Genomic DNA, 20,420 nt, shown 5'->3' with positions numbered 1-20,420 from the left:
GTCTCAGGCTAGAGCTGCATCTGACGGAGGCTGGCCGGATCCAGAGTCTGGGGGCTGCCGGCTTCGTCCGCATACAGTGTATCCACCTGGTCAGGGGGGAAGAGCAGAGAAGCCCTTGAGAACAGATGGTCACAGGAAGTACCTGGTGTAGGGGAGAAACTAAGACAGTGTGTTTTGAGTAAATGTATGTATGAATGAATCAGCGAGTGATTGTGATGGTCTTAGTGAATAAGAGCCTGCAGTAGGTCATACCTGGGACCTGAGTCTTGGCTGTGCCGCTGAAGCCAACACACCTCCCAGGGACACTGTACCCGCTGTATACTCATGTCCTTAGCAGCATTGTCCACAACAACCAAAAGGCAAAAGGACCCAAATGTTCATCAATGGACGGATGGATAAACACAATGGAGTATTACATACAATGAACTATTATTCAACCTAAAAAAGGAAGGAAATTCTGGGACTTGCTACAGCATGGATGAATCTTGAGGACACTATGGTAAGTGAAGTAAGCTAGTCACAAGGTGACAAATACTGCATGATGCTACTTATATGAGGTACCTAGAACAGTCAGGTACATAGAGACCAAAAGTAGAAGGGAGGTTGCCAGGGTCCCAGGGAGGAGGGAATGGGGACTTATGGTTTAATGGGTATAGAGTTTCAGTTTTGCAAGATGGAAAGGGTTCTGTGGGTGGTTGGTGATGATGGTGACCCAACAATATGCATGTCTTTAATATCACTTCCCAGATGGCTCGGTGGTAAAGAAACCTGTCAATTCAGGAGACGCAGGAGTTGCAAGTTTGATCCCTGGAGAAAGAAATGGGAGGTCGCTTCAGTACTCTTGCCTGGAAAATCCCATGGACAGAGAAGCCTGGTGGGCTGCAGTCCACAGGGTTGCAAAGAGTCAGACGCTGAGTCACTGAGCATGAGTGATACTACTGAACTGTATCTTATCAATGGTTAAAATGGTAAGTTTATATTAAAAGTATGTAATGATCAAGCATATTAAGAAGTAATTTTATTCTCAAGTAATGGGGAAGAATGGGGGAGGATCAGACTCATCAAGTGTGACTGAGTCCATGGCTCTGTCTCTTGGAACAATGATGACCACTGATGGTGTCATCTCAAAAGCCGACACTCCTTCCCACTCAGCAAAAAAATCCCAAGAGCAGACGGTGTCTGTTCCAGTTTGGGTCATATGCTTATCCAGTCCTTGAACCAGTCCCTGTGCCCAGGGACGCGATACTCCGGTTGGATGGAGCTAAGTTTCAGGCCCACCTGGAAGGAGGGCAGGGGACACCTGGGCACCCCAACAGGGGCTTCCACAGTGGGTAAGGAGACTGGATCCCAGGGAGGACCTAATAGCAGAGAAGACTGGAAGGGAAAATCTGTCTTCTTGCTTCAGTCAGAGCAGCAGAAGGTAGGGAGAGGAGAAATTCCAGGGCCGCGTGAGCCAAGGAAAATCCAGAAGTGACTCAGAAGTGGCCATGGGGTACTGACACCCAGCAGAAATCCCCTTGATGGCCAAACAGGGGCTCAGACAGAGAGCATTGCTAAGCAGAGAACAGAAGCTCTGCAAAGCCAAGTTGCGCTTAAATACCACAGCCCAGTAACCAGCCCGGCCTCCAACCCGCCCAGGACCTTAGGTTAAGAGGGCGCTCTGTGCAAGTTATAATGCAGGCAGGCCTGATGCCACTTGCATTTCCAGAAAGGCCAATGACAACTGTGCTTTGTGAGATGTCTGGAACCTTCCAATTCCCCCAGCTGGCTGCCCCTTAGGCAGTCAGCAGCGACTCCCTTAAAACATGGAGAAAGTAGGCAAGCCTGTTGGAGGACTTTAAAGAGGGCCAGGAAGTCAGCAAACCCTGCTGAGCTCCATATTCCAGAGATGGAGGAAGAGGGACCAGGAGGAAGAGGGGGTGAAGTGACTGGAAGTGAGGGATGGGTCCACTTCTCTCTTTGGAGACGAGTGGGCCTTGGGGTGAGCCTGAGAGACGGCAGCTGACAGGAAGTAAGGGGCACTGACTGAGAAGCCCACAGCCCTGGGTTTGAATCCACTACTTATTGGCTGTGTGAATTTTGATGTTACTGTTGCTCTGAGACTTGGATTTTTCTACCTGTGAAAGCTACCTACGGGTTGCTGTGAGCCCTGAGTGAGATCAGATCATCCCAGGCAACCAGAGGTTAGCCATCTCTGGTTTTGCAACAGAGCAGCATGTTGTGTGTTTATTTCCACAGTGTTTCTATGCGCGCTTGGTTCAGTTCGGTTCCCTTATCTTTCTCCTAACAGATTGCAGAGCTGCTGAGAAAGATCTCATCTGTTCACAGTCTACCCTCAAAATACACAGGTAAGAAGCCAGACCCAGAATGTCTTCTCTTTAAATACAGTGACACAAGCATTCTGCAGGGAGTTGTAAAAGCAAACACAAGATGGAGAAAGCAAAATAAATAGATTTGAAGGATGGGCTAAGAAACTTAATTTTTTCTTTAGAGGCTATACCTTGAGATTTTTTTAAATAGCAAGTGTCTCCATTATATAGTTGTACATTTAAAAATTACATATGTTTTCAATTCTACATATTTCAATTATATATATTTTTTTAATTTGGCTGCACCAAGTCTTAGCTGTGGCATGAGGGGTCTTTGATCTTCCTTGTGGCTTGTGAACTCTTAGTTGCAGCCTGTGGGATCTAGTTCCCTGACCAGAGATTGGACCCAGGACCCCCGCATTGGGAGTGAGGAATCTTAGCTACTGGACCCACCTGGGAAATCCCCTAGGAAACTTAAAAGGAGAGGTACCCTCTGGAGAATAAGAAAATTATGATACTCTGCAGGGGCAGATGTATGATTCTACTAATACTAATACGGTATATCTAGAGTAGTCAGACTCAGAGGCAGAAAGTAGAGCGCCAGGTCTTGGGAAAGGGGGGGACTGGGGAGTTGTTAACGGGTTTCAGAGTTTCAGCTTTGCAAAACGTAAAGAGCTCTGGCGATGGCTGATGGTGATAGTTGCAAGTGGTGTGAATATAGATAAAAAACACTGAACTGTACACTTAGAAGTGGTTTAAATGGTTCATTTTATGTTATGTATATTTTTTATAAGAAAAAAAATTGGAAAATTTTTGTGGGCTTTCTGGGGGCAAACTGGTGGCAGGGTTGAGGACAGAGCAGGAGGAAGTCAGCGAGTTGGCATAGTTTTTGGTTTCGTCTGTATGTTTTGTTTTTGGCTGTGCTACTGGGCATATGGGATCTTAGTTCCCCGACCAGGGATCGAACCTGTGCCCTCTGCAGTGGAAACATGGAGTTCTAACCACTGGACCGCCAGGGAAGTCCCAAGGCATTGTTGTCACATATGATGCTGCCACCAGGGAAACATCCCTAGTAGCCAAGGACCTTTTAAAAACAGGACAATTACACTGACCATGAAGCTTTTTGCTGGATTCACAGCAAATCCCCACCTAGTCCCTCTTCTTGATTGAAGCCTGCTGAGCACAAGTTTTGTGTGAAAGGGGCTCCCTGAATTAACACAGGGAGAATGGCAGCAGTGCTGGAGGTATAGAATGGAGCCACAACCTGTGGACAGAACCAAGTCAGTAGAAGTAGGAGCTCAGAGCCATCATGACCAGGACATTGTAAATACTCAATGCCAGTCCCCCAGCCCCAACCAAGAAATCTGCAGAAATCTTGAGGAAGACATTGGATTTCCAGAGAGTCAGGGCCATCTTCTCTTTGTCTTAAAGGATAGAGATACCCCAGCTGCATCTGGGTCATATTTATGTGATATCCCTTTCCTTTTCGATTTTGTCAACCACCATTGTGCTAACTCTATGCTTGTCCTGAATGTAAGCCCTACTTCTGGTGAGAGTTACTGTTCACAGAGGATGAGATGGCTGGATGGCATCACCGACTCGATGGGCTTGAGTTTGAGTGAACTCTGGGAGTTGGTGGTGGACAGGGAGGCCTGGCATGCTGCATTTCATGGGGTCACAGAGTCGGACACGACTGAGCGACTGAACTGAACTGAACTGTTCACAAGGCAGCAGAGTCCAGCAGATAGAAGCAGGAATTCTAGAAGCAGACGTGCTGTGTTTGGCTCCTGGGTTCTCACTTTATTATGTGGCCTTGGGCAAGCTGATTCAACTTTCTGACAGTCACTCAGTTTATTTATCTAGAAAATGAGAGTGATTCTCTATCTCCTAGGGTTTGGGGTGAGCATCAGATACAGTACCGCATATAAAGTACGCACAACAATTCGGAGTGTTCATCAGTAGCTAGTTCCTTAGTCCTGTCCCAGTGTCTGGTAAGAATTCAATCGTTGCTATGGGTGAGTCTTCTAAAGTGGCCTGTGAGTTCCCCACCTCTGCACTAATCTACCCAGAGCCCTGTGAGCCCTGGCTCAGGGATGAGCACAGACCTGTCTACACCTTGCCCTTTGACTCTCTGAAAGCGAACAGAAGCAGGGAAGCCCCACACAGGGAGGCTTTCTCCAAGGGAGTCGGGATGGTTTGGTTCAGCTCATCCCCCTTCCCGGAGCAAAGTACATAAGCACAGAGACCGGCTGATGGGAGAATGGAACTGTCCTCTTAAGGGGAAGACAGTAGTTTAATGGGCTCCACGTGGTAGGAAAACCAGTACTGCTGATGAGGACTTAGGGACGGAGTCTTCGAACTCAGGCACTTTTCTTGAGCGAGGCGCAAACTCAGCCCTCTGCCTTTGCTGCTTTCTCTTCTGGGTTCTGGCTGGAGTGCACTCGAAGAACTTGAGCTTTTCCAATGTTCTCTGGGATGGGGCGGGGGGAGACGGCAGGCAGGAGAGTGTGAGGGAGCTGCCCAGGAGATCTGGGGAGACCCCTGCCCCCTGCTCCAGGCCCCGGTGCCCCGGTCAGGGCAGGCTTCTGCTCAGGCTCCCCGGTCACCTGGGAGGGACTGACTCCCTTCCCCCAGCCTCACCTCCACCCTCTACTACATCTGGGTATCACTACTATATCCAGGCCACAGATGTCTGCACAGTGCCTGCTCTATGTCGGACACTCGCCCTGGCACACAGGACCTCTTACAGTCTGTGGGGGAGAGCAGTGTACGTCAAGAATACCTGTCTTCTCTCCCTGCAACCTTCCTCCCTTTGCCCTCCTGCCCTGGTCTAAGGCGTCCCCTACTCCCTCATCCCCTCTGGACCTCCACAGTTCATTCTCCACACGGCCGCCCGAGGGGTCCCCCCCATGCCCTGATAACCCTCCAGTGAACCCCATGCAGCCTGCGTGAGACCACATGCCTGACCTTCCCTGCAGGGAAGGCCACAGCCTGTGGGCTGGCTCTGCCTACCTGTCCCACTTCCTCCCGCTGTTCGCAACCCACAAGGGTCCAGCCACCCTGGCCCACCCGCCTGCTCTTTCACCCACACACCCGGCAGTGGAAGCCCGTTGCAGGCTTTCCCGGCGACAGAGGGTTGGATCCTTTCTGCCTCTCGGCTCAATGGACCCTTCTCCATGCCCCCGCCACCCCCCACTCGATCCTTCTGACTCTCCTATTGCCTTGTTGTTTCCCTTACGGCACCGTCTCCCTCAGGTGTCTTTGTGGTCTGCACGTCTCTCCCTAGGATGTAAGCTCCAAGGCAGCAGAACCCATCTCTGAGTTCTCCCCTTGTGATTCCCAGAGGCTAGCACCTGGGTACTGACTAGGATCTGCTGAGTGGATGGATGGATGGATAAAATGAGCAGCTTCTTTGGGCAGGGGCCCATCTCTAGAGGGGTCCTTGAATCCCCCAAGGGATCTAGCCATGGTGGGCTTCAGTGAGCCCCCCCAGTGCCCTGCTGTGGGGACTCTTACCTGGTTTCTCGCTTTTTGATAGAGGTGGTGTCTTCATCTTCTTCGGGGATTGGCTAAAACCAACACAAGGAGAGCTAGGAAGGTCAGGCTGGAGCCAGACAGCCAGCTGAGTGACAGGGCGGGTGGGAAGGTAGGAAAGGTGCCCCTGGGAAAGGCAGAAGAGCCAGCAGGTATCTGTCCAGGGATGGCCCCACCCTGAGCAGGACCCCAACAACTGCAGCACCATCGCTCACTGTGGCCACAAGGAACCAAGGCCCTTCTCTAGGGGGCTGTAAGAGAGGCCACTGCACTGGCCCTCCCTTGGCCTGCTGCTTTCCTGTAGATGGGAACCCTAGTGAATTACTGACAAGCATGGATAACGCTCCTATCTTGTATAGGCTCTGTACTTCAGCAAGCCTTCTGATGCACCCGATGTAATGTTTCTTCTCTATGACTTTAGGAGAGGGGGTTTTTGAAAGAGTGAAACTGAGGCTCACAGATGGGGTGGGTGGCTTGCCTTACCACTGTCTCCACTGGTCTCAAGCCAAACAAGATAACCAAGTTTGGGGCCAGAGCAAGCACCTATACCTTCAACACATTCAAGCCAGCACTGCACCCTGCCTCCTTCTTCTCAGTCTGCCCAGTCTCCAGCCACTCCCAAATTTCATATTCTCTATCGCTTCAAGTTCCTGGCATTCCCAGCCCTCCTCACTCCTGACTTGCCCTACTCTTGCATTTGCTTGTTCAGGATACGCATCTCCATGTTCACCCCAACTCCACTAGGTGGCAATCTCTGGGCATCTGCCTTTCCAACCAGCTCCTAGGTGACTCTGAGTGCTGCTGGGCTGGCAAGTTGGATAAGCCTGAGTCTGCATGCATGCTAAGACGTGTCAATCTTGTCTGACTCTTTGTGACCCCATAGACTATGGCCTGACATGCTCCTCTGTCCATGGGATTCTCCAGGCAAGAATACTGGAGTGGCTTGTCATTTCCCTTCCCCAGGGATCTTCCCCACCCAGGGATCGAACCCTTGTCTCGTATGTCTCCTGCATTGCCCGGTGGGTTCTTTACCACTAGCGCCATCTGAGAAGCCCAAGCCTGAATATGAGTCCCAGCTTTTCTGCTGCCCACGCGGGTGACTTTGGGCTGTCACTCAACTGTCCTGAGCCTCAGTCTTTTCATCTGTAAAATGGGAAGCCATACTGCCTCCATGGGTGGCTGCATGGACTAGAAATGTGTTAAACACCCAGCCATGTCAGGTACACACAGTGGACACTCAGGATCGCTGGCCCCATGGCTGACACTCAGGCCCTGCTGCATGTAGCCCGCCCTCATCTTCCCCTTCCCCAGCTTGTCATTAATCCTTCTTTCAGCCATCTGGAGGACTTAGTACCAGCATAAAGTTACTTCTGCCTGCCGTATGTTACCCTTCCTTCTCTGCTTGTGTCTTCCCAAGGCCCAGGAGCTCCTGGAGAGCTTGATGTATGTGGCTTATCCAGCTCTGTTTTGCTACAAGTGACACAGGTCACCGCCTCCCCCGCTCCTCCCCTTGATATCCTCCACAACAGGCCTCTGGAGTCTGGTCTGGCAGAGAAAGCCTCTGAGCCGTCAGGTGGCACCAGGGGTCCCGGGGAGAGTGGGGCCTCTTCCTCCAGTGCAGGCGCAGGCAGCCCAGGCTCTGGCCTCCTTCCCCGGGCCTCCTCGGGCCACACCTGGGCGGACAGGTGGCTGAATATGGGGGAGCAGTTCCAGGAACAGAGGGGCAGGTGAGGGGTATGACACCCACCTGTAGGGCAGCTGGTGCCTCTCTTGAAGTGAGTCTTGAACTTCCAGGAGCTGGTTCAGGAGCTTTTCTGCTGGGATGGACACTAGGGGCTGGGGAAGGAGCTGAGCCACCGCGGTCTGCAGGAGGCCTAGTGCCGTGTCTTTCTCTGTAAGCACAGCCGAGGTGGGGGAGGACGCTCAGGGGCAAGACCTCGAGCCCCGTCCTGCTGCGGGATGGCATGGGCAGCAGCAGGGCCTCCAGCTCTTCTGCCCCACAGGAGTCCATGGGGAGGGCCATGCATCTCTCCGGCCCCTATATGTGCAGCATGCCTCAGCCTTCCACACCTTTATACACCTGCTCATGTGTACCTTATTCTTGGTTTACCTGCCATCACACCCCCTAGCCCTCTGGGAAGGCTGCTGGGGAGCAGCCTCCCTCCCCTTCCTCCTCCACTCTCTCGTCCAACCAGTTCTCTGGCTCTCATTGTTCCTCACCCCTCTACTTAGATACACTTTCCACTCACCATCCCAGTGTGTATGTGTACGTCTATTCACGTGTACACATGTGTGTGCTCCTATGAGTGTGTGTTTGCATGAATGTGTATGTCCATTCATGTGTACACATGTGTGTGCTCTTACGTGTGTGTATTTGCATCTCTGTGCATGTGTGTTTCCCACAGAGGTGGATTAAGGACTGTCTGTCTCCCTCCCAGGGGCCAAATCCTGTGGTCAGCATGCAGGAGGGTTCGTTCTAAGAAGCAATGTCGTGGAAACCCTGCGGAGGAGAGGGCAGTGATGTTGTCTAGCTGAAAAAGATTAGTTTGTAGCTCCAAAAAGGAGGAGCAGCCCCTGTGTAAGGCCATGGGATGGGAGCCGAGTGACTTCTGAGTTCTGCAGAACCAGAGGACACAGCCCTCAGCAGCCTCCACTCAGATGAGGACCTGGGCCCAGGACGACGTCCTCACCCTTGGCGGGTGCGTAGAGTAGCCAAAACTGGATAGCATTCAAGGAGTCTGTCTGCAGAATTTGCGAAAGCAGTTCCAGTATCTGTGGACAGGAGGACAGGCCTGGGTCAGCATGGCCGGACAGCACATTCTAGCCGGCAGCACAGCCCCTCCCCATAAAGTAGTCTCTCCCCACATCCTTGGCTAGACTGGCCCCCACGACGGTCCCTGCCTACCCTCTGCATGGACTTTACACTTTGTAGAAAGCTTTCTCTGCCAACAGCCCTGGAGGAAGGTTCTTCACTCCCTTCCTGGACAGATGAGGGATCTGAGGAGGCCACCTGGCAGACATGCTGTGGCAGATGGAAGCCTCGGAGTCAGTTTCTTGGACCCCCCATCTCTGAGCCCTGTGTGATTGTACCCCAAGGTCCCTCACTGGGAAGGCAAGGTCAGAGCTGGCCGTCAGCTCCTCAGAGACGCACCGAGTCCCGAATGCCTGGGTCCTTGGTGTGGGAATTTCAGGGACCTCGCGGGCCTCCCCTCTCTGAAGCGCCCAAGCTCAGAGTCTGGAGATGTTAGCAAAGAGGTGGGCTGATCCCTGTGGACAGCTTGAGGGTTGGAGCCAGCTGGTTCTGTGCACCGCTTAGTCGGCAGCCCCTTCCCGCCCAGGGCTGGGCTGTCTTCGCTCCCAGGGTCCTTCTCAGCCCACTCAACCTCCCACATCTTTGCTGCTTCAGGACCCTTTCCCCGCTGCGTCCTCCAGTAAAGGGTCAGTGGCAGGAGATCCAGGCCTGTCTGAGGAGGGCTACGGGGGCTCCCTAGGCCGGGCTGCTGACGGCAGCAGCGGCCATGTAGAGCCAGTACCTGCAGTGGGTGGTGGAGGTCCTGGAGTCCTAGGAAAGTGGGGTCCCCTTAGAGTCTGACAGCCAGTCTCCCCAGGTCTGCCACATCCCTGGCAGAGTGGAAACTGGGCCAGGCCTCGCCCCAGGCCTCCGCTTGCTAGGCTGCCCCCCATCTCCCCCAGGGAACCCGCTTGCTGAGGTGACCCCCACCCCCATCGGCCTGGGGTCCTCCTCCATTCTCCGCATCCAACTTACCTGCCCTGTGCCCCCTCCCCACAGGACCTGAGAACCTACTTCCCGGCAAGGTGATGCCGCCCTATGGTGGAGAAAGCACTGTGTTTGAGCCCCTGCTGGGCCGCTCCTTCTCCGGGGACCTGGGCCAAGGGCCATCACCCGGCAGGGCTTCAGCCTCCTCATCTGTGGAGTGGGGACCCTGCCCTATCTGCTCGGTCTGTTCCCTGAGCTGTCGTAAGGCTCCAAGGGGACCGTGTGCTTTAAAGCGCTGGTCCACAGTCTGGCCTCTGCTGGAGAACACGTGCACCTCTGAACAGGAACTCGCACTGCCTTGCCCACTGGCATGAGTCCTGCATGACTCCCAGGCCCTAATGGAAAACTCCAACACAGAGGAGGGGTCTTTATGCTTTGTTCCAGCACAGACCAGACTCCTCCAGAGTGTGGGGACCCGGCTGGGACCAGCCTTGCAGACTGCGGGGGGAACCCGCTGGGTGTGGCGAGGATGTACCAGGCAGGGCCTCCACCTCCAAACAGACCTCCACCTCCATGCTTCTCATTCCACTGCTGTGGCTCCCCCTTCCTTAACTTATCAAGTATCTCCGTGGGGCCAGACCTTATGATAAAACATCTGTTCTTCCAGTTTGACTAAATGATAGAACTAAGGTCCCTAGAAGGGAAAGGCTCACACAGAAACCTGGAGGCAGCTGGGGACTGGAATCCAGGCTCCTGACTCCCAGAGCTGGGGTTTTTGAGTCTTAGGGTCTCAGGGACAAGACCTTCTCCCTGGGAGAGTCCATACTTGAAAGCACTTTGCAGGGGTCCTAGTTGGATCCTCATGAGCCTGGGAGCAGGTTCCACCAAGTTCTCTGCCCTCAGATGAGGGCCTCCGTAGGGTCCACAGTCCCGGCCTTCCCAGCACCTCACCAGCAGCTCCTGATCCTGTAGGACAAAGGTCTGGTCTCCTCCATCTCTGCTCGCAGGCTGGTTTCGGCCCTGGTGGGAGTGGCGGCGGATCATGGCCCGGGTAGAAGCAGGGATGAGCCTGCCAGTCTCTGCTGAGTACTTTGCCCCCTGTTCCCGCTGAGGCTCCTCCTTCTGCTGGGGAAAAATGTGGCCAGAGACTCCAGGCAGAGAGAAAGAAGAGAAAGCAGAGGGGAAAAGGTGAAAAGAAGAGGAGGCGGCCAGGGACCCAGGATGCCCACCAGGCCAGCCTCAACCTGTCTTAGACCCCACTCACCGGTGGGGGCAGCCCTTCCTTTATAGCCGTTGCTCTTCCTCCTGGAATTTTACTGAAGGTCGGCTGCCCCCACCCCCATGGTCCTTGGTCTTGCCTGGGGAGGCCCTCCCTCAGGTCTCTCCCCTCGGCCCATCAGAGATTTGAAAATGGTATCCTGTACCAAGACCCCCACTGCCTTCCTTAATTCTTAGCTCCGCTGCCCCCAAATCTGTCCCCCACAGCTTAGCATCCTTTATTTGCCCTGGAAAACCTTCCTAAGCCAGGTGGGCACGAGGCCTGGGACCTCCTGCCCCTGGAACTCCAGTTAAGACTGGTAGTATCCTTCTCCCCATTTTATTTATTTTTAATATTTATTCATTTGGCTGTGCTCGGTCTCAGTTTCAGCATGGGGGATCTTTTAGTTGTGGCTTGCGAACTGGGATCTTCCTGGACCAGGGATCGAACCTGTGTCCCTTGCGTTGGCAGGTGAATTTTTAACCACGGGACCACCCATTTTAAAGATAAGGAAACTGAGGCCCAGAGAGCTTAGCTGAGTTACCCTGAGTGTTACAGCAAGTTAGCTGTGGAATGAGAATGAGAACTCTGCTGCACAAGACGAGGGTAAGACCAATCTTAGCCAACTGGGGCCAGGTGTGTCCTAGGACCAGTTCCAACTGTCTTCAAGCTGCCTCCTACTTGTCTTTACTGGTTTATCAGCAAATAGCACTCGGGCTACTCCCAATCTCTCTGAAATCCTTCAGTGATTCTCCACCCCTTTGTCAGGTAAAACGTGAAACTAAGTTCAGAAATGAGAAGCAAGCTGATCTTGCCCACATCCAAAGTCGGCCCCCCTCCGACTCCTCTCTCACTGCTGCCCACGTATCTCCTAGACTTTTAACCCTCCGTTTTGTCAGACGCTGTCTTGTATTTTCTAGCTTGCGAGTGAACATCTGTGTTATGTGCCTCCACCAGGAACACCTCCCCCCGTCCTCTTCTAAACTATGAACCCTTCCTGGATTTCTCCACCAGGTACATTGTGTCCTCTGAACCCTCCCTGTGACCCTGTCCCTTGGGTTGTATTCAGGGACCCCTCCACTCTGCCAACAGCAGTGCCTCCCGCCTTCCTGAGAAGGTTTGCTCTGTGCTGGTGTGGTTGAAACCACGTGGGAATGCTTTAGTTACAAAGGAGTGGATCCATTTCATTTCTTCTTGGACAGCTCCTTTGTTCTGCACCCACCTCCTTGCTCTTCAGCTCACTCTCCTTGGTGAAGATGGCCACCCGGGAAGCTAGGTCCTTTAACTCCTTCTTCCAGGCCTCTGGGAGAAGAGGGCAAGATCTGGCCAACTGATCCCCGGGGTCTCCCTGTATACCCTCCCTGTGCCGAGTGTGGAAGGGGGATAGGTGGAAGAGCCTCCTCTCCTCCCTGCCCTCCCACCCAGCATCTTAAAGGGAAGGGTATTTTCACAGGGCAAGTGGTGCCCTTGAAGGCAGGAGTTGGAGTCCCACCATTGGTGGGTGGGTGGGAGTGCTTGCTGCTGACATTTGTGTCCCAGTCTGTGTCTTAGCTGGGAAATGCTGGAGAATGTTTGGCTACGTGTACCGAGATGTTTGTGATTTAGACTAGCTTTGCCTCTTTTAGGAAAATGAAGCCAGGGCAGAGATTAGGTTGATAGGCTGTGCCCGTTGCTACAATCCTGAGTGACTCCTGGCCAGGTTGGTAAAGAGCACTGCAGGAAGCCTTCTGGGCCCCTCTGCCCCTTCTCCAGGATCCTCCCTGCTCTTTGGGGAAAGAGAGAGGCTTGGCCCCAGTGGAGGCTTCTGAAATGCTGCCCCAGCACTCTCTACGGCTAACTGTCCTGGCTGGCCGGTGCCTGAGCACACAGGTTACAAAATTCTGTATTTCCAATACTGTTCCTGGCTAGAGCTGGAAGTCACATGTCTGTTGCCCAGATCTGTTTGTCCTCTGCTTTTTCTGACTCCTCAGACACCTCAGAGCCAAGCAGGGGTACATTTCTGAGGACCTCGGACCCCCACCCACTTAGGAGTCATGGCCTTTTCCTTCTCAGGCACCTGCCCAAGCCAGGCAACCCTTGGGGTCAGGTATAGCCCCAAGGTAGAGGGCCCCAGTACCCACCAGAATAAAGCCGGGGGTCCCGATTGGACTGCGGGTCTCCAACAGGCACTGAGATGGTGGGCATCCTGATCAGATAGCGGGATAAGAGTGTGGCTTGAGGAGAGGTGGCCAGAGAGAGCTCATCCCTGACGACGCAGACAGGCTTCCCGGTGAGATCTGTTAAGGGTTGGAGGCAGTGGGAAGGGGGACCTGAGTGGGCCCCAAGAACTCCAGGAAAATGGGAGGAGGCTGGTGGGCAGGGAAGCACTCAGCCCCACTTCTTCCAGTAAACACAACCCCAGAGATGGCTAGGGCTGGGAGGGCCTCTCAGACACTCTGACCTCACCCCTGGGCACACTTAGCATGGCAGCGAAAGGGTGGGCTCAGGGTCACATAGTGAGACTGGCCGAGGGGAGAGGAGAACCCGGGTGACCTGGGACCCTCATCTGGGGGTCCCTTTGGTTTTACAGGGTAACGAAGTGTAGGTGTGAGCGCACAGTGTGGAGCACACAGAGGCAGGCAGCTTCAAGCAGAGGAGTAGGAGCAGGGCGTTAAGCCACAGTTTGTGGTGAGAAGGGCCTGGGCTCAAACCGCAGGGGGCGAGACGCTCTGGATAAGACTTCGTGCCACCTGTCAGCCTTGCAGGTCTGAGTGCCTGGCAGCCTGGGGGTGATGAGAGACAGTCTACATGTGAGGAGCCTCCAGGCTAAGGTCTGTGTGCGATTGTAGCATCACTGGCTTCCCAGGTGGCACTAGTAGTAATGAATCCACCTGCCGATGCAGGAGACGAAAGAGACGTGGGTTTGGTCCCTAGGTCAGGGAGGTCCCCTGGAGGAGAGCATGGCACTCCAGTATTCTTGCCTGGAGAATCCCCTGGACAGAGGAGCCTGGTCGGCTACAGTCCGTGGGGTCGCAAAGTGACTGAAGTGACTTAACATGTATGCAATGGCATCGTTAGATGGTTAAGCTTTGGGGAGCAGCGTGGTTAGGACTTAACTGCAGTTTCTCACTCTCTCCTCCCGGAACACTTTCCTCTGGCGCCAGGACCCCTCTCTCTCCTGGGTCCTCCTAACTCACCAGTCACTGCTCTGCTGCTTCTCCTTCATCTCCTCGACCCCTTAACCTTGGGGTCCCCAGATTCATGCCAGGCTCTCCTCCCTAGCCGCTACAGGGTCCTGTGATGATCCCCATCCAGCACACCTCTTCAAACACCACTCCCATTTGAGTGGCTCTCACATTTGCATCCGTGCCTGAAAGTGAGGCGACTGCCTACTTGGCACCTCCCCTTGGGCTTCCGCACCCACCCCCTTGGATTTCTAAGAGGCGTCTCACATGCTGCATCTCCCAGCATCTCAGACCAAACCCCGACCCTTCCCATCCTCCACTGGCCCCGTCTATAGGCTCCTCTATCTTAGTCAGCGCAAACCCAATTTTCCAGTTTCTCAGACCAAACACCTGGGAGTCAGCCTGACTCTTCTCTCCATCTCATACTCCATTTTTAATCCATCAGCCAAGTCTGTTGGCCTCGCCTTCTGTATCTCTCTAGAGCAGGGCCACTAACTCCTCCACTGTTATCTCTCTGGTCCAAGCCACTGTCCATTCAGAAGCCAGCAGAGCCCTTCTGTTACTTCTTTGCTCTCAACCCTCTGATGGTTGCCATCTGACTCAGTGAGATGGCTTAAGGATGACCATGGTGAGCTCCAAGGCCCACACGACGTGGGCCCCACTCCCTCTAATGTGTCTCACTTCTCCTCCTCCTTATTCTGCTTCAGCCACACCCATGTCCTCACTATTCTCCAACAGGAGACTCTTTCGTCTGCCTGGGACACCTTCCCCCTGAGATCCACATGGGTCATGCCCTGTCTTCCTTTAGCCTTTGCTCGAGTATCATGATGTTGGTCAGGCCTTGGCTCTCTATATAGCCTTGGCACTTCCAATCTTCTGACACCTTATCTGTTTCCTATTCTTCCCCACTAAAGGTTGGCTCTCTGAGACCAGGGACCATCTGTCTTGCCTGGTCATAACGCCAGGATCTGAAAATGTGCCCGACTCATAGTTCACACTCTTTAGATCTTTGATGAGCAAATAGCAGAATGGATGAAATGGCCTGAGTCAGAGAAGAGAGCACAGCTCTGGAACAGAATATTCATCCCTTTCTCTGATTTGTAAGGTGGGAGAATCGGCAGTGACATAAATCCTGTAGGGCTCTGCAGTCTGCCCTTGGAATCCACCCTGCTCCAGGTAGGTCTTGGCTTGGCCAAGAGTGGCTGGGTCCTCCCTTTCCAGCGGCCCCCCACCCCCCACTGTCAGGCCTTGGCCTACCCCAGCCCTACCTTGGATGTGGGTCACGTGCTGGGGCTGGGGGTGGTGCCTGGAGAAGAAGGAGTGGTGGCTGAGACGACCAAAGCGGCAGGCACTGGGAGTTTGGGGCTTGGATGTCCTCACTGCCTCTCGGATCAGCTTGAAATCCATGATCCCTGGGATCATCGGTTCTTTCTGTGGCCCGCTGTCCCCGTGGCTCCTTGGCCGGCAACCCGACTTCTTTTCCTGTTTCGGCTCAGCCTTTGGACTAAAGGAGAGGGCCAGGGAGGAGCAAATGGAGCCTTAGGCAGCAGTGCCCACCCGAGCTTATGGGAATCCGTTCCTGAGATACTCTGAAAACTGCTTAACAGATTCTGCCACCACCCCCATGGCACTAGAGCCGGGTCTCTCCCAAGGTCCTTTCTCAGCCATGCCATCCAGCCCTGGGGAACCTTCGGTCTTCCTACGATGCCTGAGTAGGGAGCCAGGATCCATCTGAGAGAACTCAGATGGAATCTCCCAGGACCCCAGTTTTCTCTCAGAGACCATTTCCGAAGCCAGAAGGAGAAGCCGTAGACCTACCTCCTCGTCCAGACACCTGCGTTGGTGCAAAGGCACATTATGTGCACCTCCAGGGCCAGGGGGCTGACCTAGCACGGGCCTCTCCCCAAGCCAAACAGTTGGCGGCCCAGGAGAAGCCAGCTATAGGCTGTCACCCGCCCCCCGCCCCCCCCCCGCCTTGCCCTCAGGAGCAGTTTTGGCCCAGACTCAGCATCCAGGAGCTGATGCCAAAGCCAGACTAGGCCAGCCAGTCCTCTTCCCGTGAGGGCCCCCCTGGGAGCTGCAGAACTGTTGGTCTGGCTATCTGGGCTGCGTCGCTGTGGGGAAGCTCTTGCTTTGCTTCACTGGAGACAAGCGTCTCAGGTTGTCCGTCCTCCACCCGCACCCCTTCCCTCTCCTGAGGATGCTGTGCCTCCCCCCAGAGCAACAGGTGGAATCGGTCCAGCAAGGATCCAGGGGTGGGCTGCTCTCCTCCAGGGGCCTGGTGGGACCACCTGCCTGCTCGCTGTCTGCTTCCCCTTCTGGCGGCCCTGGCTGCAGGGAGGCCCTCTGGAGGTGTGTAGATGGACTCTGGATATGCTAAGCAAGGCATTCTGCCCCGGGGCCCTCTGAAGCTTTCGATGACCAGGCCCCTGAGTTTCCTGTTCCATCCTTGATTCACTTCTAGGGGATCTGGGACTTAAAGAAATAAAGTAAACCTTCCCTGCACGTCACTGTTAGCTGACCTCCCCTGCCCCCAACAACAGTGGAAGTCACCCGCTGAAACCCCCGGAATGTTTATGCTCCTGACCCGAGCCACCACACCCTCTCCCGACCCAGGAGGGGCCCTGCCTGTGACCTGTGTTAACTCAGGCCTGAGAACCCAGTGGGCTCCTGACTGATAGCAGAGGGAAGGTGACCTCCACTTGGACCCTCAATCTGTTGAGTTCCTTTGTATTCTACCCTCCCCAGCTCCCTCCACCTCCTCCGTCAGCAGGGAAGGCACTGGGGACCTTACCTCGGCAGTGAATGCTCTGCCAATTGGGCCCTCACTTCTGTAGCCATTGGGGGGCCTCTAACAGAGTAAAGACTGGTGCTCTTAATACGAGTGTTGAAGATGAATAACAGGAACAGACACTTTAGGGGAAAAATTGGCAATATCTTATAAAATTGAACATTTGCATGCCATATCCCAGTATAATCCAGCAACTGCACATGTGTGCATGCTAAGTCACTTCATTCGTGTCGGACTCTTTGCGACCCATGGACCGTAGGCTGCCAGGCTCTATTGTCCATGGGATTCTCCAGGCAAGAATAGTGGAGTGGGTTGCCATGCCCTCTTCCTGGGGATCTGCCTAACCCTGGGATTGAACTCGCATTTCTTATGTCTCCTGCATTGGGAGACAGGTTCTTTACCACTAGCACCACCTGGGAAGCCCTATAATGGAACGTTTGCGTGCCATATCCCAGCATAACCCAACAATTACTGTCCCAGAAATATACCCCAGAGGAACTCTTACAGATGTGTAAGAATATTCAAACCAGCATTGTTCAAATTAGCAAAAACCTGGTGACAGTTCACATGTCCAGTGGCAGAAGAGTGGATAAATATGCTGTGGCCCATTCAGACAATTGAACATTATATTGCAGTGAACATGAATGAACCACAGCTACATGCAACAACGTAGATGAATCTCACAAATGTAATGAATAGTCAGGGAAAGCAAATTGCAGAAAACCATATAGCTTGAGATCCTTTTTTAAAAATAAAATTCAAAAGAAGCAGAATTATCATAAAGGTAATGAAACAAAAGCAACGAAACTCTGCAAAATTCATGTAGTGGCTATTTCTGAGGGCAGATAAAGAGCGGGGGGAGGAGAGGAGCACATAGGATGTCTTGGTGGTGGTATTCTAGTTCTTGGTTTGAGAGGTGCTTTTATTGGCATTCGTCATATTACTAAGTAAGCTAGATGACATGAATGAAAGATAAATGTCAAAGCCACATTGACACCTCAAGGTGATTACGAATCTGTAAGTGTAGTGCTGGGGTTGCAGGTGCCGAGGATGGGTTCAGCAATTAGGACATTCTGAGAATTAACCCTCTGAGTCATAGAATCTGCAGGGGACCCCAGAGATTCTCCCAGGGCCAGGCTTCCATCAGGTTAGGGTGTAGGGGAGCAGACAGCACTGCCTGAGATTGGGGAAGGGGAGAGACTTTGAGATCAAGGAGCCAGGCATCCTTACTGTCTCCTAATCTTTCCCTAAAGACAAAACTAGCTGGTAGGGCATCCTTTGAAGGGAGTTTGGACGTCCTTGATGAAGAGGCTAGGCTCTGGAGCGGTGGTTCCTAACCTTTTTGTTACCAGGGACTGGTTTCATGGAACACAATTTTTCCACAGATCGGGGAGTCAGGGGGAATGGTTTCAGGATGAGTCAAGCACATTACATTTATTGTGCACTTTATTTCTGTTTTATTACGTCGGCTCCACCTCACATCATCAGGAATTAGATCCCAGAGACGGGGGACCCTTGCTCTAGAGCACTTCGATGCTGCAGGGCTGAGGACAGGGCATTTACAAGCCCATACCCACCTGCCTACAGGAAAAAGAATCAACACGATAGAGACTTTTAAAAATACTTTTGACTGTGACCATCATAAGAAACTCATTTTTATATTGTAACCCAATTCACACACACACGTGTGCATTTCCTTGTGTGTGTACGTGAAACAGAAGCAGTTCTTGTCCTTGTTGTATATGACACATATTGATAGTGTCATCCTACTTTTTGTCTTCATTTTGTGGTTATCAAACTATTTCATTGATTTTATAAGCCACTGTGGGTCATATCACTCAGCTGCTGGGAAGAGGTCAACAGGGCCTCTAACGGGCCTGGCCTGCCTTTGCCAGAGCGGACCAGGCTGGGCCCCATTACATCTGCCCTTGACCTTCCTTCCCTCTGCCCCTGGGTTCCCAGTTGGCCAGGCACAAGGGCCCTGAAGGCTGATACCAATTCAGAAACAGAACTTCCCTTTCCCCCTCTGTGCCCTCCCACCGGCTGACCCCTGCACTCACCAAGGAAAGTGGCCGCTATAGTATGTGGGTGAGTAGCCCTTGCTGCCGGAGCAGGAAAGAGCCAAAGGACATGACAACGGAAAGCCTTGTCAGTTCTGTGGGTAAGCCTGTCGCTTTGTGACTGCATCAGCCAGTGGTTGCTAGGTTACCCCTGCCCTACAACTCCAGAACCACTCCCCAGCACCCCTCTCCTCACCCCTAGCCAGCTCCTCTTACCCTTCCTGGAGGGGCAGAAGGGCTTACCGAGCACCCCCTGCTTTCCTGCCCTCCAGGCTCCTCCTCTCTCTCCCATTCAGCACTTTCAATGGGGCTCAAGGGAGAAAATGAGAATCGGGGGCTGGTTTCAGCCATCGTGCAGCAGGCAGAGAGAGAAAAACTGGCAAAAAGGTTTGGTTGGGCTGGGTGCCAACTCTGTCGGCATGACCAGGCTGTCTGCCACTGTGGAGGAGTCTGTCCCCTTGCGCCCTATTTCTGGGGGTTGATTCTCAGAGAGCTGTCTCTTAGAAGGAAAGGAGGTGGCCGCCAACAGGATCCAAAGCCTTCCTGCGGCCCTACTCCAGGCAGGAGAGCTGGGTGGAAGGGCCCCGGACTGTCAGTGGCAGGGGTCTCAATGGGATTCTGACCCTCCCTAGGTGTGCTGCCCTAGGGGTGTCATCTGTGCTGCCAGAGGTGTGCGACAGTGGCAAGAATACTTGGTTCCAATTGCAGCTCTACTTCCTAGCTGTGCAGCCTCAGACAATTTACCTGATGTCTCTGAGCCTCAGTTCTCATGTCTCTGAAATGGAAGATGATCCTTGCGCTCATTCTCATGGGATTTTTGAGATTGCCTAATGTAAAGCCTTTTGACTGTGTGGATCCCAATAAACTGGGAAATTCTTAGAGATGGAAATACCGGACCACCTGACCTGCGTCGTGAGAAATCTGTGTGAAGGTCAAGAAGCAACAGTTAGAACTGGACATGAAACAACAGACTGGTCCCAAATCGGGAAAGGAGTACGTCAAGGCTATATATTGTCACCCTGCTTATTTAACTTATATGCAGAGTACATCACGAGAAACGCTGGGCTGGATGAAGCACAAGCTGGAATCTGGATTGCTGGGAGAAATATCAATAACCCAAATATGCAGATGACACCACCCTTATGGCAGAAAGCAAAGAATAACCAAACAGCCTCTTGATGAACGTGAAAGGGGAGAGTGAAAAAGTTGGCTTAAAACTCAACATTCACAAAACTAAGATCGTGGCATATGGTCCCATCACTTTATGGCAAATAGATGGGGAAACAATGGAAACAGGACAGACTTTATTTCTTTGGGCTCCAAAATCACTGCAGATGGTGACTGCAGCCATGAAATTAAAAGACACTTGCTTCTTGGAAGGAAAGCTATGACCAACCTAGACAGCATATTAAAAAGTAGAGACATTACTTTGCCAACAAAGGTCCATCTAGTCAAAGCTATGGCTTTTTCAGTAGTCATGTATGGATATGAGAGTTGGACTGTAAAGAAAGCTGAGCACCGAAGAATTGATGCTTTTGAACGGTGGTGTTGAAGACTCTTGTGAGTCCCTTGGACAGCAAAGAGAT

General features: G+C 52.9%; 1 protein-coding gene across 1 annotated transcript; it reads right to left on the bottom strand.

Annotated features, from left to right (window-relative positions):
• Positions 1–4,086: 4,086 nt before the first annotated feature.
• On the bottom strand, positions 4,087–19,185 carry TBATA (thymus, brain and testes associated). Its single transcript, XM_040242136.1, has 10 exons — positions 19,134–19,185; positions 18,835–18,919; positions 15,252–15,487; positions 12,940–13,095; positions 12,042–12,121; positions 10,513–10,683; positions 8,534–8,615; positions 7,591–7,735; positions 5,826–5,878; positions 4,087–4,779 (listed from the first exon to the last, which is right to left on the bottom strand). Exons 1-10 carry the CDS (start codon positions 19,183–19,185, stop codon positions 4,700–4,702), a joined length of 1,140 nt encoding a protein of 379 aa, XP_040098070.1. The 3' UTR covers positions 4,087–4,699.
• Positions 19,186–20,420: the final 1,235 nt, after the last annotated feature.

This window comes from Oryx dammah, unplaced genomic scaffold (assembly GCF_014754425.2).
Source record: "Oryx dammah isolate SB20612 unplaced genomic scaffold, SCBI_Odam_1.1 HiC_scaffold_6, whole genome shotgun sequence".
Classification (NCBI taxonomy): Eukaryota; Metazoa; Chordata; class Mammalia; order Artiodactyla; family Bovidae; genus Oryx; species Oryx dammah.
The sequence above is the reverse complement of the archived record's forward strand: the minus strand, read 5'-3'. Positions and strand labels throughout refer to the sequence as shown.